Below are 16,557 nucleotides of genomic sequence, written 5' to 3'. Positions count from 1 at the left end.
AATTATGATGTTTCGCTATCATATGTGGCATTATTAAAAATTTGAAGAAAGCCACAGAAGAGAATCTGACAGATTATAACGGAACACATCCTGGTATGATGTGCTTTCAAATTTAACTAATAATTTCAAACCGTTATCAAATATGGCCACAGATTTCTTGACCAGTTGACCAATTGCTCTTGGATTAAGCTGTTTGGCAGATGTCATCTTGTTGAGTGACATCAGGCTCACTTAGTACTCATTTTGAATTAGTCATTACTAAATAACAAATACAGCATATGTGTCCAGTACCATGACACCAACTCATGTTTATTGAGTGTTGTGTTGTTTCCTAGATTCTTTGACACCTCCAATTTATCACTGTTACTTTATGGACCCAGATCATCATGTTATAACAGGTTTTCTCTGTAATTTTGGCATCTGGACTTTTGTCTGCATGCTATTTTTTGCATAATGAAAGGACAGAGTCCCAGACATTGAGGTTCTCACACAGGCAGGCATTTCAAGCATCCACACTCTGCTGGTGAAATCAGATGACATAGACAGGTCACTGCATCAGAATGTTAGATGAGCGATTACCAAAGATCATCTCTGGCAAGCTGGATGAGGGAAAGTGATCTCAGGTTGGTCAGAAGAAACTATTCAAAGATACACCCATGTTATGCTTGAAACACTTCAACATTGACCCTGAGTCTTTGGGAAGATTGCATGCAAAGCTGCTCCACCTGGTGGAGTCTCATTCATACAGGAGCTACAGACTTTGAACTGCAAAGAACTGTAGAGGCAGCATAGAAGCACAAGCATTGTGAATCTCAAAGCTGCAATACATCCTCCATTGATAAGCGAACCATGGCATGATCATGTCAGGTGTGCCACAAACAGTTCAGTGTACAAATTGGCCTTATCAGTCACTCACATTTTTGCAGAAACACAAACCAGTAAGTGTTGTCATGGTCATCTTTGAAATTGAAGGACAAAGAACAACTTGTACCCATCTGTTCTTGCACCTTGATACAAATTCAACATAGAAAATGTTATTTTTTGTTGTTTTTATAAAAAAATTATTTGTTTAGTAATCTGGGTCTTTATAATGTTTGAGAGAACATTATGATTTTCAAAATTAGTATGTGATTATTTTTTATATTTTGTTGGAAATCATTATCATCTCTTTTACTGTCTGTACTTGCTTTTAAGTCAAGTTCAGCTGCAAATAACACAGACCCAGATCTGCCATGAAAAAGTGACTGGTTATCAGTGACTTTATGATGATTTTCACTGATTTCCTAGATTGGTACTTTATGGTGATTTTCCTCAATTTTCTTGATTGGTACTTTATGGTGATTTGCTTTGATCTCCTTGATTGGTACTATATATTGATTTTCATTGATTTCCTTGATTGGTATTTTATGGTGATTTTCATTGGTTTCCCTTTTGTACCTTATCACAATATATATATATATATATATATATATATATATATATATATATATATATATATATATATATATATATATATATACACACATACATACATACATACATACATATATATATTCATGTTCTGTGGAAACATTTTTAGGCTGAGTGGCAATTCTGGCCATTGATACATTGCTTTTGTGTTGGACAGTTTAGGCTATGATTTTTATCAATGTTTACATTTTAGTTTTATCAATGTTCAGACTAAGTTTTATGAATGTTAAGTGGAGAATGTATATAGCATCATCTTCTATGATAAGCTAAAAACACTGAATTTAGTTATTTTTAAAAGTGTAATGTTTGACACTCTCTAAAAAAATGGCATTTTGATTGATTTGCATCTTCTGAAAATAGTATTTGCAACAATTACATTTTTTTTTGCAGTTGCAAAATCCTCAGAAATTAGTACCATCTAAGTAATAGTGAATTCCTAGTACATTGTACCCTTATTTCTTCTCTGATCTATTCATTTTTGAAGTGTCCATAAAATAAATATATCAACAAATACATGTTTACAGCATGCAAATCATTATTGTTATTTCAGAAATGAGTATCATTAAGTAGGAAGTACAACATGTTACTACTGTAGGTCTGTGGAAAGCCAGATGGCATCTTTAAATCTTACAGATGTGATCTTTTCATGATTTCATGAAATTAGATGGCAGAGGTAAAGTAATATGTGATTATGTCAGTTTCCAATCTGGCAATTGAATGAATACATTTTCTTTATACAGGTGTACAACTGGACAAATAAAAGCAGCGAGAGGTCAGCTTTCCGTTTAGACAAAGAACACTTGCAAGAAGACTATACAGCGGGAATTCTGTCTACAGACACCCCCCCAACTGGAGTTACAGGTGGTGGACTAAGTGATGAAAACTGTGCTTCTTTTCTGTCCAGTATTGAGGATTACCCACAGTTGGAGTACCTAGATTTAGCAAAAAAAGATCCATACGTTGGTGGCCAGAATTACTCCTCTCAGGTCAATATTAGAGATCCTTTCTTGATAAATGCCACAATGAAAGTCCCAAGCCAGAGATTACCAATACGAGTGAATGACGATTTTCAGGCAAGCCCATCTTTTCAGGATACAAATTATTTCAACTTTCCAGCCTCCACAGAGGACCCAACCCAGTTGGACTATCTTGATTTAGCACGTCTAGATCTCTTCATAAATAATCCACCATTTCAGACACAGTATGGAAGTCTGTCAGTTGCTGCATCTCGCCAGCCGGATAGGTTTCCAGTTGATCGTTATGATAATTACAGCCCTGTTTCTATTGTCTCAAATTCTTTTCATTGCAATGCAGATAGGACTGGTGTGCCAGTTGAAACCTCAGTTCCACTGCAAGAGGTGCTTCAAGACAAATCTGTCAAAGGACCCAATGATAATTTACAATGTGACTTTGCAAAAGTTAACCAAACTAACACTTCTACAGACAGTTCTCAACTTGAAAGTCTTCCAGGTCTTTTAAGTAAATCAAATGTTTCTACTAAACCCGAAAGAAGAAAAAAGGAAAAGAAGATGCATAAATTTGCATCGAGTTACATGACAGATAATATTTCTGATGGTAAAGCAGGATGTAATCAGCCATCTGACAATCAGAAGGAACTAGTTCAGACTTATGCTGTTGATAAATCATACAAATATAAATCTAAGAGAATTAAGACAGAGCGGAAAGAGCCCAAGCTTGAAGATTTGGGTCTGTATACAGGGGAGGTAATTCTGGATAGGACAAAATATGTCTGTAAAAATTGTGACTACAAGACTTACAACCATAACCACATAAAAGAACATTTAGAGAAACACAATCAGTTGAGTGAAAAAGTGAAGAAATGCCCATTTTGCTCCTATACATGTTGTGAAACAATACGTATGCAAATTCATCTTTTGAAGCATGCGAATATTGCTCTTTGCCCAGAATGTGGAGAAACTTTTCATGAGAAGGCAAAATTGGAGGATCACATTAGTGAAGTTCACACAGGTAATTTGAGATCAAGGCTTAATGCATACTTTGTTTTCATAGAAGATTGCAGCAAAGTTCATGGACTCTGCTAACGGTTTGGAGATCTTTTATTTTCCATAAATATTAAGATTACTTAAATCTCTAACATAATATACATGTTTTAAGTATGTATTTTAGAAATAGAATATTTCTATTCACTCAGCTCAAGACAAATTTAACTTTGTATATTATATGTACATCACTGTTATCTCTCATCCTTGGCATTGTTTCAAAATTTGAAATGTTATTCCTACTGATTAAATAATAAGTTTTTTTAACATTTTACTTTGAACTCTAACATCATTTGGACCAGGTTTTTATTTCCACTGAAATTTGCATATTACTCCACTCAAATGGGAAGTCATGGATCAACCTCATCAATCTCACAACAGAATTAACAAGAATAGAGATATTCCCTCATCTGCATTAAGAAAGCATAACTGCAGTGTTTCATTGAAGCCAAGAGTTGCAGAGGCTGCAGATCTGGATCTTATTAAAATATACTCTTAGGAACAAACAGTTCTCAACATTGGTACTAATGGAAGACCAAGCCATTGCATTGAGGGATATCATGCTAGTATCATATTTCTGGATTTGATATATCATATTTCAGAAAGGAAAGATAATTCACTATCTTAACTATTGATGAGAAATTCCAGCACTACACACATATAGTCCATCTTGAAAATGAATAAGGCACAATAACAGCTTCATGCAAACTTATTTCCAATTAATGTTGACCTTCTGTGGCTTGTAGAGTTGATGCTATTGGATGAATTCCTTGATACACCTGACAACAGTAGTAAGTTACAAAGACCAGGACAAGCTTCTATACTCATACTTTATGTAAAGCACAGAGTACACATAGGTAAAGAAAATGTAGATGTCCGTCTAAACTTTGGGCGGGGGGAGCATGCATTCAGGAATGGGAAAAAAATTCAGGCATTTTCAGTGATGACTAAAATTAGGTGATCAGTGCTACAGTTTCGTAGATCATGCATCATTTCAATACCCAATATTTAACTTAAAATTATCTGGATAGATTGAACTCACCTTGTTTATGCTTGTGAAACTCTATTCATAATACCATGAAGATATTACAGTATTTTACAAATGGTAGTTGTGAGACAACTATGCTTTTTTCTAGGAGGTTTCAAGTGAAAGTGCTTGTGACTATTAAATCAGATATGAAAATAAAATCCGATTTTATGTGTCCTTCAAATATGCATATATTCTATTATCAAACACAACAGCTGTATACTTGTGAGATTATGTATTATATCAGTTTCTTGTAACAATTTTGGTTTACATCTAATTTCCGTCTTTTGTTTTAGGGAAATACAAGTTTAGTTGTTCCCAGTGCTTATACACCACAAATTACAGAAATGGATTTGAAGAGCACCAGAGAAAGCATACAGGTATTAAATAAATAACAAGTTTTATACATGCAAAGTTAAAGGCCACTCTGAAGAAGCTGCCAGCAGCTAGTCTCCCTTTCTCCCAAAACGTTATCCCAAATTTTACTCACCCTAGCTGTCTTATATCCTTGCCTATGTTGTGGTCGATGGTTATGGAGCCCATCAATCACAAATTATTGAGTGAGAGGTATAGGTAGGAGTGAGAGGAATAGGTAGGAGTGAGAGGTATAGGTAGGAGTGAGAGGTATAGGTAGGAGTGAGAGGTGTAGGTAGGAGTGAGAGGTATAGGTAGGAGTGAGAGGTATAGGTAGGAGTGAGAGGTATAGGTAGGAGTGAGTGGTATAGGTAGGAGTGAGAGGTGTAGGTAGGAGTGAGAGGTGTAGGTAGGAGTGAGAGGTATAGGTAGGAGTGAGAGGAATAGGGTAGGAGTGAGAGGTATAGGTAGGAGTGAGAGGAATAGGGTAGGAGTGAGAGGTATAGGTAGGAGTGAGAGGAATAGGGTAGGAGTGAGAGGTATAGGTAGGAGTGAGAGGAATAGGGTAGGAGTGAGAGGAATAGGTAGGAGTGAGAGGTGTAGGTAGGAGTGAGAGGAATAGGGTAGGAGTGAGAGGTATAGGTAGGAGTGAGAGGAATAGGGTAGGAGTGAGAGGTATAGGTAGGAGTGAGGAATAGGGTAGGAGTGAGAGGTATAGGTAGGAGTGAGAGGAATAGGTAGGAGTGAGAGGTATAGGTAGGAGTGAGAGGTATAGGTAGGAGTGAGAGGAATAGGGTAGGAGTGAGAGGTATAGGTAGGAGTGAGAGGAATAGGGTAGGAGTGAGAGGAATAGATAGGAGTGAGAGGTATAGGTAGGAGTGAGAGGTATAGGTAGGAGTGAGAGGAATAGGTAGGAGTGAGAGGTGTAGGTAGGAGTGAGAGGAATAGGGTAGGAGTGAGAGGTATAGGTAGGAGTGAGAGGAATAGGTAGGAGTGAGAGGTATAGGTAGGAGTGAGAGGTATAGGTAGGAGTGAGAGGAATAGGTAGGAGTGAGAGGTATAGGTAGGAGTGAGAGGAATAGGGTAGGAGTGAGAGGTATAGGTAGGAGTGAGAGGAATAGGGTAGGAGTGAGAGGTATAGGTAGGAGTGAGAGGAATAGGGTAGGAGTGAGAGGTATAGGTAGGAGTGAGAGGAATAGGGTAGGAGTGAGAGGAATAGGTAGGAGTGAGAGGTGTAGGTAGGAGTGAGAGGAATAGGGTAGGAGTGAGAGGTATAGGTAGGAGTGAGAGGAATAGGGTAGGAGTGAGAGGTATAGGTAGGAGTGAGGAATAGGGTAGGAGTGAGAGGAATAGATAGGAGTGAGAGGTATAGGTAGGAGTGAGAGGTATAGGTAGGAGTGAGAGGTATAGGTAGGAGTGAGAGGTGTAGGTAGGAGTGAGAGGAATAGGTAGGAGTGAGAGGTGTAGGTAGGAGTGAGAGGAATAGGGTAGGAGTGAGAGGTATAGGTAGGAGTGAGAGGAATAGGGTAGGAGTGAGAGGTATAGGTAGGAGTGAGGAATAGGGTAGGAGTGAGAGGTATAGGTAGGAGTGAGAGGAATAGGTAGGAGTGAGAGGTATAGGTAGGAGTGAGAGGTATAGGTAGGAGTGAGAGGAATAGGGTAGGAGTGAGAGGTATAGGTAGGAGTGAGAGGAATAGGGTAGGAGTGAGAGGAATAGATAGGAGTGAGAGGTATAGGTAGGAGTGAGAGGAATAGGTAGGAGTGAGAGGTGTAGGTAGGAGTGAGAGGAATAGGGTAGGAGTGAGAGGTATAGGTAGGAGTGAGAGGTATAGGTAGGAGTGAGAGGAATAGGTAGGAGTGAGAGGTATAGGTAGGAGTGAGAGGTATAGGTAGGAGTGAGAGGAATAGGTAGGAGTGAGAGGTATAGGTAGGAGTGAGAGGAATAGGGTAGGAGTGAGAGGTATAGGTAGGAGTGAGAGGAATAGGGTAGGAGTGAGAGGTATAGGTAGGAGTGAGAGGAATAGGGTAGGAGTGAGAGGTATAGGTAGGAGTGAGAGGAATAGGGTAGGAGTGAGAGGAATAGGTAGGAGTGAGAGGTGTAGGTAGGAGTGAGAGGAATAGGGTAGGAGTGAGAGGTGTAGGTAGGAGTGAGGAATAGGGTAGGAGTGAGAGGTATAGGTAGGAGTGAGAGGAATAGGTAGGAGTGAGAGGTATAGGTAGGAGTGAGAGGTATAGGTAGGAGTGAGAGGAATAGGGTAGGAGTGAGAGGTATAGGTAGGAGTGAGAGGAATAGGGTAGGAGTGAGAGGAATAGATAGGAGTGAGAGGTATAGGTAGGAGTGAGAGGAATAGGGTAGGAGTGAGAGGTATAGGTAGGAGTGAGAGGTATAGGTAGGTTTCATTGATACACCAATATAGTAGGTTCATTGAATCAGCAAGGAAAGTTAAATACTTCAAAGCATCATATGATGATGTATTAGTGCAATTAAGTCCAATTCACATCCGTTTTATAAAGATGATATATTCATGTAGATATTTTTGGAGTCTTCACTGTGAGATCATTTAGTTTTTTCATGCATGGATGTTTCACTTAAATGTAGTTCTTTTGTGCATTAATTTTCACGTTTATTTATTTTGCATGAATGAAAAATTACACAAATCACAGTGTTCTATACTACCAAGGCATATTTTCTGCATTTCTGTATGAATGATATTTGTATGCTGATATTATATACACTTTGTTTAGGAGCCCTTCACAGTTGTGACTATGAGGGATGTAGTTTCAAGACCTGCTATGTTCGCAACCTGCGAGTCCACAAACAGCAACATGAGGGCATTAAGAAGCTTGTCTGTGATGAGTGTGATTACGTTACAGATAAGGTATATTAGCAGTATTGTCTCCTGTAAGATCCTACACTATATTGTGCCAAATTTCAAGGCTTATGATCTGTAAGATCCTACACTATATTGTACTAAATTTCAAGGCTTATGATCTGTAAGATCCTACACTATATGGTACTAAATTTCAAGGCTTATGATCTGTAAGATTCTACACTATATTGTACTAAATTTCAAGGCTTATGACCTGTAAGATCCTACACTATATTGTACTAAATTTCAAGGCTTATGACCTATAAAGATTTACTTGCCATTCCAGCACACACTCAGCTTCACTTACCTCTGGTTCAGAGCTGCCATACAAAGATGTTTTTTGTCCTTGCTATGTGTTGAATAAGAAAAGACATACTCATCGTTGATTTTCTATAGTCTAACAGAGATGTCGTGATTGCAGATTCTCATAGTCTGAAGTTCCATACTCATAAAAGTTGTTATCAGACTCATTTTCAAGGACTCAGGTCCAGTGGACTTGCGTCTTTGAGAAAAAAGTATCAGAACAATTGCTCCAATAAGGATCTATAATGCCGCCATGTAAACAGTGATCTGTAGTATAGAGGAGGAATAACTTAAGAAGTCAACACTTAACATCATTACATAATTTTTCTCAAGATCAGAATTCTGTCAGATATTCCCTCCATATTGCACACTACAGTCCAGCATTGCACCAGATGTTATCTCCAGTTAAACTAATTCATGGTCACACTAGCAATTATAAAATTGCAAATTGTTATCAAATATTTCAGAAGACAGTTCATGCTAGTTAAAAACAACAGTTTTGGAGATTGGCAATTTACAGGTTCTGCCATTTTTGTTCTGAGTTGCGGTGCTATTTCAATGCTGGCTACATGTGAATTTTAATTTTATGGTTTAATTAATGCTAAAATGAATTTAGTATCAGATAGAAATAAACTTGCAAAATATTCAATTTAACATTAAATAAATGTTCTCTTCACTAAAGGGGCCCCAAGTGGCAGAGTGGTCTAAAGCGCTTTCCATTATGGATCACTGCCATGTCACTTCTGTCTGCATGGGTTCGAGTCTCGGATTCGGCTAATGTGGGTATGTGAGAAAGCTTGCCAGTAGCTTCTCGTGGGTCGGTGGTTCTTTCTGGGGTTTTTCCGGGTTCTTCCTCCACCATTAATACTGGCCGCCATGTATAGCATATCATGTGCTGAAAAATGGCGTTAAACCCTACAACAACACAAAATCTCTTCACTAAAAAATAAATATTATTAAGGGAAAATGGTTGTTGTTGTTGTTATAGGGTTTAATGCCATTTTTTAATGACAAGATAGGCTATACATGGCGGCCAGTATTAATGGTGGAGGATGAACCCAGATAAAACCCCGGAAAGAACCACCAACCCATGAGAGGCTACCGGCAAGCTTTCTCACATATCCACATTGGCCGAGACCAAGACACGAAGCCACACAGGCAGAGGTGAGATGGCAGTGATCTGTGACAGAGAGCACTTTAGACCACTCGGCCACTCGGGGGCCCAAGGGAAAGTGGTAATTGTCTTATAAAATACTGATAAATCATAGGTAAACACTATGGTTACATGCCTGCAACATCCAGAAGGCAAAATTCCATAGATTAACCTTTGAATGTTAAACCTAATAATCAAACATTTCATTACTTCTGTGGAATCAAATTTAGTGACTGAGTCTACCAGGTAAGTTACAGGGCCAATCTAGACAAAGCATAAAGTCAGAGCATTTATTATGATATTCCTGAATGGAGTAAGACCAGGAGAAAATTATCAGAATACTTTTTTTATTCATGAACTTTACATTGGGAAAAATATCCTTTCATATATTTCTTTGATCAATAATGAACAGCCATTACAAAGGTAAAATTAAAATGCTTCTGATAAAAATAATGATAATAATAAATAGTAGTAGTAGTAATTTTATACTTTGTCCAATCATGCACTTATAAGGCAAGCTTCCTTTCATGTCACAGTTTAAGTCCTTGACTTGTCAGTGTGAGAGAAAAATTCAACTTCTGTCCAGCATCAGTATTTTGTTTCTGTTTTCTATTAAGGTGTGTATATAATTTTTGTTATTAATTGCTATATTTCGTTTTTCATATTTAGTGATTGTTATGTGACTTTTGAATGTACTTGTTATGGGATAGTTATATTAGGAATTGATTGTATGCACAGTTGACTAACATCTTGGTACATGGATACAGCCATGAGATGGGAAGCAAAGAAAGTATGACAGTCCTAATGTTTTGCCAATTCACATAAATTAAAGAAAAGTCATGAATGGAAAGTATAGTTTCACCTTCAGTAATCTAAAATACTTTCTCAGCTTCAGAATAAAGCTGCCTTTGCTTGCATTTTTCTTGAAATAATAGTTTTCTGATAGTATTGTAAGATTATTGATAAATTACCATCTGTTTTTATACTGTTCTGGGCTATTCAGATTTTGTTTTCACCCACTTGTCTTTCAAAAATTCACTTGTCCACGTTAATATTCACTTGTCCCAAAATGGTAATCACTTCCCCAGATTTGATAGTATATATGTGCTTAAATCCACTGAAAGAATAAGCAAATAATTTGAGACATAATTTATTAAATAAAATAATTTGCATTGTTCAAAATATTGGTTGATACTACACTTTGGCTTTGCAGGGTATGCATTTTTTAGCTGCTAGATTTAAACAAAAAATGTATGTATACATGTATGTCACCAGGACCAGCACTAAAAATGTATATGTACATGTCTGTCACCAGGACCAGCACTAAGGCAGCAGTTAATAGCTGTGTCTGGGTTGAAATCCTCAAAATCTGGTCCATTTGCTGAAATAATTTTAACATTTTTGGGTTTCATGATTTCTTTAATGAAGTTTTGATTAAGCTCGTTGAACTAATTCCTCGTTCACAGTGTACAAGCTTAAAACAAACACTAACAATTTGCATATCAGACTAAGAGACATCTTGTCACTGTTTGAGTTTCACTCTGTGCCAGTTTGGGATATTGTTTACAATGACTGTAATCATTCCTTCTAAGTCAATAAATTCAAGCAACAGATTGCTATCAAACCAATGAAACTGAAAATTTCTGTCTTTCAGATATCTCATATTTGACTTTTTCTGCAGCCACATATTCAGGCTTATGTCTCCTTGAAGAAATACATACCTCATATTCAGTAATAGTATTAAATTTTATCCCTCCACGTTCATGTGAATTTTTCTTATTACCATCCTTGTAAAAAGTAATTTTAGCACACTCATTTTATCCACAGAGTAAATATCAGTTCAACTGACAACCACTGATGTGATCATAACATACAATTTGTCATTAAACATGGAGAGCTCTTTAATCGGCATAATTGTTTCACTTTAAATGCCATATCACGTGGAAATAAATTCTTTGTATAATCATTTAAAACTTCAAGAATCATTACTGTGATTTAATCAGTTCATAAAGGAAACCATCACTAAGTTGTCTAAGTCCCTTTCATTAATTTAATTATATTTACTTGTTGGATTAAAATCAGAGTGAGCCATTCATGAGGATCTAGTTGGAGTAAACACAGTACAACAAAGCCACTTAAACTCTTGCTGATTAATCATACAGGCTTTATTTTGTTTGGCATGTTTTAATTTGGTCACTTAGCTCAAAATGCATTCAAGCAGTAATAGAACATGCATACATGAAACAGTTATCCATTGACCACCCTTAGGTGTGATACAAGATGTAATTGTACACATGAAAGGGGTGGAATCATTTGTTTAGTGCTCCCTGATGGAATGAATGTCCATATAAGATAATGTGTTTAAACTATAAAAATACGAACATTCCCAACTGTTTAAAATAGAAGAAAAAGCACTTGTCCTGGATTAGCAACTTGGAAAAATGTACTTGTCCAGCTTTAGAAATTAGTAGTCTGTGACATGATCAGCCTTGCTGATAGTGGACTTCAGTTAATTTAGTAAATAAAAGATTTAACAATGAGTTGAGAATTAACTCTTGCTTGTTATAGCTGGAGCAAAAAAAGTTTCTGGTGGATTTAATTGCTGTATTTATTATGTTATGGTACCTAACAAATAGGTAGAAAAATAATTGGTATTCTAGTTTGCATTCTTGATGAATAAGATAATTTATACCATGTACAGACATGGATACAAAGCATTGCTTTTTTTTGTTCAAGTAGACTAGGCTTTCACGAATATTCTTCAGTTTCTTATGTAAAAGAAAAGTATACATTTTTAACTTAGTTTGCTTTCTTTTTGCAGTCCCAGTTATTAAAGAAGCATGTGACAGCTATACATAAAGTGAAAAACTTTAAATGTCCACATTGTAATCATGTTGGAGCCCCAAGATCCAATGTGATTGGACACATCCACAGGCTGCATTTAAAAAGTAAGATGTACCAGTGTGACCAGTGTGACTTTAAAACCTCATACAACAGTGGTCTACGATTGCATTTGATGACTCATGCAGGAATCAAGCCTTTTAAGTGTTCCCTTTGTGACTATCAGAACAATATAGTGGGAAAAATTACTCGTCACATCAAGAGAAACCACATTGACAAACAAGCCACTGTTGAAAAACTTGATATTCCTTTCACCTATGATATTAGTAAGTACAAATGCACAAATTTAGCTAATTCCGTCAAGGTGAAGGTGATAGACTTATCCAAAGATAAGAAAACCATGGATATCGACAATAGTCGACAAATTCCAGTTGATAACAAAGAATGTATAACAAAGGGGGATAACTCGAATGAAATACTTGTGACACAGGAGAATAGTGAAGTTTTAATTTCAAGAAAGGAAGCTATTAACAGAATTATGGAAGTTGAAAGTAATATGATCAGTATTTCACAAGGAATTGAATCAGTGAATGACCATCAGCAGTTTGCTGAAAGTGCAAATGCTGTCAAGAATTTGACTTATTCATGTGGGGAGATGGATCTAACCAGGAATTCAAATTCAGCTTCTTTATCTTGTGGAGTGATTACAAATAATTTTTCATTGATCTTTCAATGTGGACATTGCTCTCTTCTCTTTAACAGTCAACAGATGTTGCAGGCTCATTGTAATGTTTGCACTGTTGTTTCTTCATGCAATATGTCCCAGAATATGCACATGTCTTAAGTCACTGAAGCTGTATATCTGTATATTTGACTGATTTCTTCAAGTGTGTTTTAAAGACTAGAGTTTATAAACTAATAATAGCAATGCATTATTTGGTAAAGTAACAAAATTGTTGTTGTTGTAGGGTTTAACACCATTTTTCAGCACAAGATAGGCTATACATGGTGGTCAGTATAAATGGTGGAGGAAGAACCAGGGAAAACCCCAGAAAGATCCACCGAACCACGAGAAGCTACTGGCAAGCTTTCTCACATGTCCAAATTGGCCGAGCCTAAGAGTTAAACCCACTCAGACAGAGGTGAGATGGCAGTGATCCATAAGGGTGAGCACTTTGGACCACTCAGCTGATTGGGGCTCCAAAGTAGCAAAGATTTCCATACAAATTTAAGAAATCTCTTATATAAATAAATTTTTTTGGAAAGGAAATATGCATGAATGATTTTTCTCAAAACTTTATATTTTAAATAGTTACTACCAAGCTGAAAATCATATAAATTTCAGCATGTTGCAAAGAGAAGAATATAGAGGTTGATCTGAAGTCAATTGAGTCTGCACATTTGGCCCAGATGTTAGCCATATCTTATGCCGAAGCAGCCCCCGAGGTCACTTCAACAAAAAAGAAGATGCTCACTGAAGCCCACGCTGAAGAATATCACAAAAACTCAGGACTGCTATTAATCGCTACATTCAGTTTGAATTTGGTCATTCAATGAATATTGTTACAGACCCTGAGTTTAAATAAGCAAATGACATGTTAAATGGGAAATTAAAATTTAACACCAAAAATGGCTTATCAAGATCAATTAAGGCAAACCTATTATTCCTCAGTCAGACATGTATGCAGTCAATTAGTACCTGATGCAAGATAATCCTATCACACTCACATACAGGGTTTGGTTATACCTCGCTATCCACTGTGTTACACATGGATTAGAAGTCCACAGCCAGTTAACACCTACCAGTCTTGAAATCATGATGAAATGGGGGCTGAAGGTATCGTTTGACCCATCAAACTATGCAGAATGTCATCAGAGAGACTTGTATGGTGTGGAGGAAAACTCTGACGAGAGTGTTTGCAACTGGTGGTCAAAATTTCCAAGTCAAGTTAGTAAAATACTACCTCACTCACATTAATCCAAAAGCTGAATCACTCTTTGTCACGTTCATAAAAATGCTTTGGAAAATTCCCACACCACAAGATGTGTTGGGCAGAGAGAGAGTTTAGCAGTTTTATGACTGACATATGCAAAACTGCCCATATATCTGCAAGATATACTGCCACTCTCTTCATGCCACAGCTTTGAATGCAATGACAGATGCCAGTGATCCTGCTAGGCACATTTTATATCTGTCTGGCCACTCCAGTGAGCTTTCATTCAAACCTTAAACAAGGCCCAGCACTCAACATAAACAACAAATGAGTAACATTCTTTCCAATGTGTATTCAAATGTAGCATTGTCTGCTCAAGACTCTTCTGCAGAACTATCTCATGCATCTATAAATGTTCAAATCACCCCAACAAACTCAACGGGTACTAGAGTAAATGTTCAAATCACCCAACAAAATCAACGGGTACTAGAGTAAATGTTCAAATGACCCCAACAAACTCAAAGGGTACTAAAGTAAATGTTCAGATGACCCCTACAAACTCAAAGGGTACTAAAGTAAATGTTCAAATGACCCCTACAAACTCAAAGGGTACTAAAGTAAATGTTCAGATGACCTTTACAGACTCAAAGGGTACTAAAGTAAATGTTCAGATGACCCCAACAAACTCGAAGGGTACTAAAGTAAATGTTCAAATGACCCCAACAAACTCAAAGGGTACTAAAGTAAATGTTCAAATGACCCATACAAATTCAAAGGGTACTAAAGTAAATGTTCAAATGACCCCTACAAACTCAAAGGGTACTAAAGTAAATGTTCAAATGACCCCTACAGACTCGAGTGGTACTAAAGTAAATGTTCAAATGACCCCTACAAACTCGAAGGGTACTAAAGTAAATGTTCAAATGACCCCAACAAACTCAAAGGGTACTAAAGTAAATGTTCAAATGACCCCTACAGACTCGAGTGGTACTAAAGTAAATGTTCAAATGACCCCTACAAACTCAAAGGGTACTAAAGTAAATGTTCAGATGACCCCAACAAACTCAAAGGGTACTAAAGTAAATGTTCAAATGACCCCAATAAACTCAAAGGGTACTAAAGTAATTGTTCAAATGACCCCTACAAACTCAAAGGGTACTAAAGTAAATGTTCAAATGACCCCTACAAACTCAAAGGGTACTAAAGTAAATGTTCAAATGACCCCTACAAACTCAAGTGGTACTAAAGTAAATGTTCAAATGACCCCTACAGACTCGAGTGGTACTAAAGTAAATGTTCAAATGACCCCTACAAACTCGAAGGGTACTAAAGTAAATGTTTAAATGACCCCAACAAACTCAAAGGATACTAAAGTAAATGTTCAAATGACCCCTACAGACTCGAGTGGTACTAAAGTAAATGTTCAAATGACCCCTACAAACTCAAAGGGTACTAAAGTAAATGTTCAGATGACCCCAACAAACTCAAAGGGTACTAAAGTAAATGTTCAAATGACCCCTACAAACTCAAAGGGTACTAAAGTAAATGTTCAAATGACCCCTACAGACTCGAGTGGTACTAAAGTAAATGTTCAAATGACCCCTACAAACTCAAAGGGTACTAAAGTAAATGTTCAGATGACCCCAACAAACTCAAAGGGTACTAAAGTAAATGTTCAAATGACCCCTACAAACTCAAAGGGTACTAAAGTAAATGTTCAGATGACCCCTACAGACTCAAAGGGTACTAAAGTAAATGTTCAGATGACCCGAACAAACTCAAAGGGTACTAAAGTAAATGTTCAAATGACCCCTACAAACTCAAAGGGTACTAAAGTAAATGTTCAGATGACCCCTACAGACTCAAAGGGTACTAAAGTAAATGTTCAGATGACCCCAACAAACTCAAAGGGTACTAAAGTAAATGTTCAAATGACCCCAATAAACTCAAAGGGTACTAAAGTAATTGTTCAAATGACCCCTACAAACTCAAAGGGTACTAAAGTAAATGTTCAAATGACCCCTACAAACTCAAAGGGTACTAAAGTAAATGTTCAAATGACCCCTACAAACTCAAGTGGTACTAAAGTAAATGTTCAAATGACCCCAACAGACTCGAGTAGTACTAAAGTAAATGTTCAAATGACCCCTACAAACTCGAAGGGTACTAAAGTAAATGTTCAAATGACCCCAACAAACTCAAAGGGTACTAAAGTAAATGTTCAAATGACCCCTACAAACTCAAAGGGTACTAAAGTAAATGTTCAGATGACCCCTACAAACTCAAAGGGTACTAAACTGATTGTTCAAATGACCCCTACAAACTCAAAGGGTACTAAAGTAAATGTTCAAATGACCCCTACAAACTCAAAGGGTACTAAAGTAAATGTTCAAATGACCCCAACAAACTCAAAGGGTACTAAAGTAAATGTTCAAATGACCCCTACAAACTCAAAGGGTACTAAAGTAAATGTTCAAATGACCCCAACAAACTCAAAGGGTAATAAAGTAAATGTTCAAATGACCCCTACAAACTCAAAGGGTACTAATTTAAAGTAAATGTTCAAATGACCCCTACAGACTCA

The 16,557-nt window shown here is 36.9% G+C and overlaps 1 protein-coding gene across 1 annotated transcript in view; it reads left to right on the top strand.

Moving 5' to 3' along the window:
- LOC149801480 (uncharacterized) overlaps nt 1-14,602 on the top strand; it is a 22,344-nt gene extending 7,742 nt beyond the window's left edge. Inside the window, exons 2-5 of the mRNA XM_089956806.1 lie at nt 2,169-3,459; nt 4,815-4,898; nt 7,618-7,751; nt 12,020-14,602. Coding sequence (XP_089812932.1) covers nt 2,169-3,459; nt 4,815-4,898; nt 7,618-7,751; nt 12,020-12,883 — 2,373 coding nt within the window. The 3' untranslated portion in view covers nt 12,884-14,602. The remainder of the gene's footprint in view (nt 1-2,168; nt 3,460-4,814; nt 4,899-7,617; nt 7,752-12,019) is intronic.
- The last annotated feature ends 1,955 nt before the right edge of the window (nt 14,603-16,557 follow it).

The sequence above is a fragment of the Sinohyriopsis cumingii genome, chromosome 4 (genome assembly GCF_028554795.1).
Source record: "Sinohyriopsis cumingii isolate HCF-2022 chromosome 4, ASM2855479v2, whole genome shotgun sequence".
In the NCBI taxonomy this organism is placed as follows: Eukaryota; Metazoa; Mollusca; class Bivalvia; order Unionida; family Unionidae; genus Sinohyriopsis; species Sinohyriopsis cumingii.
This window is presented reverse-complemented; position numbering and strand designations above follow the sequence as displayed.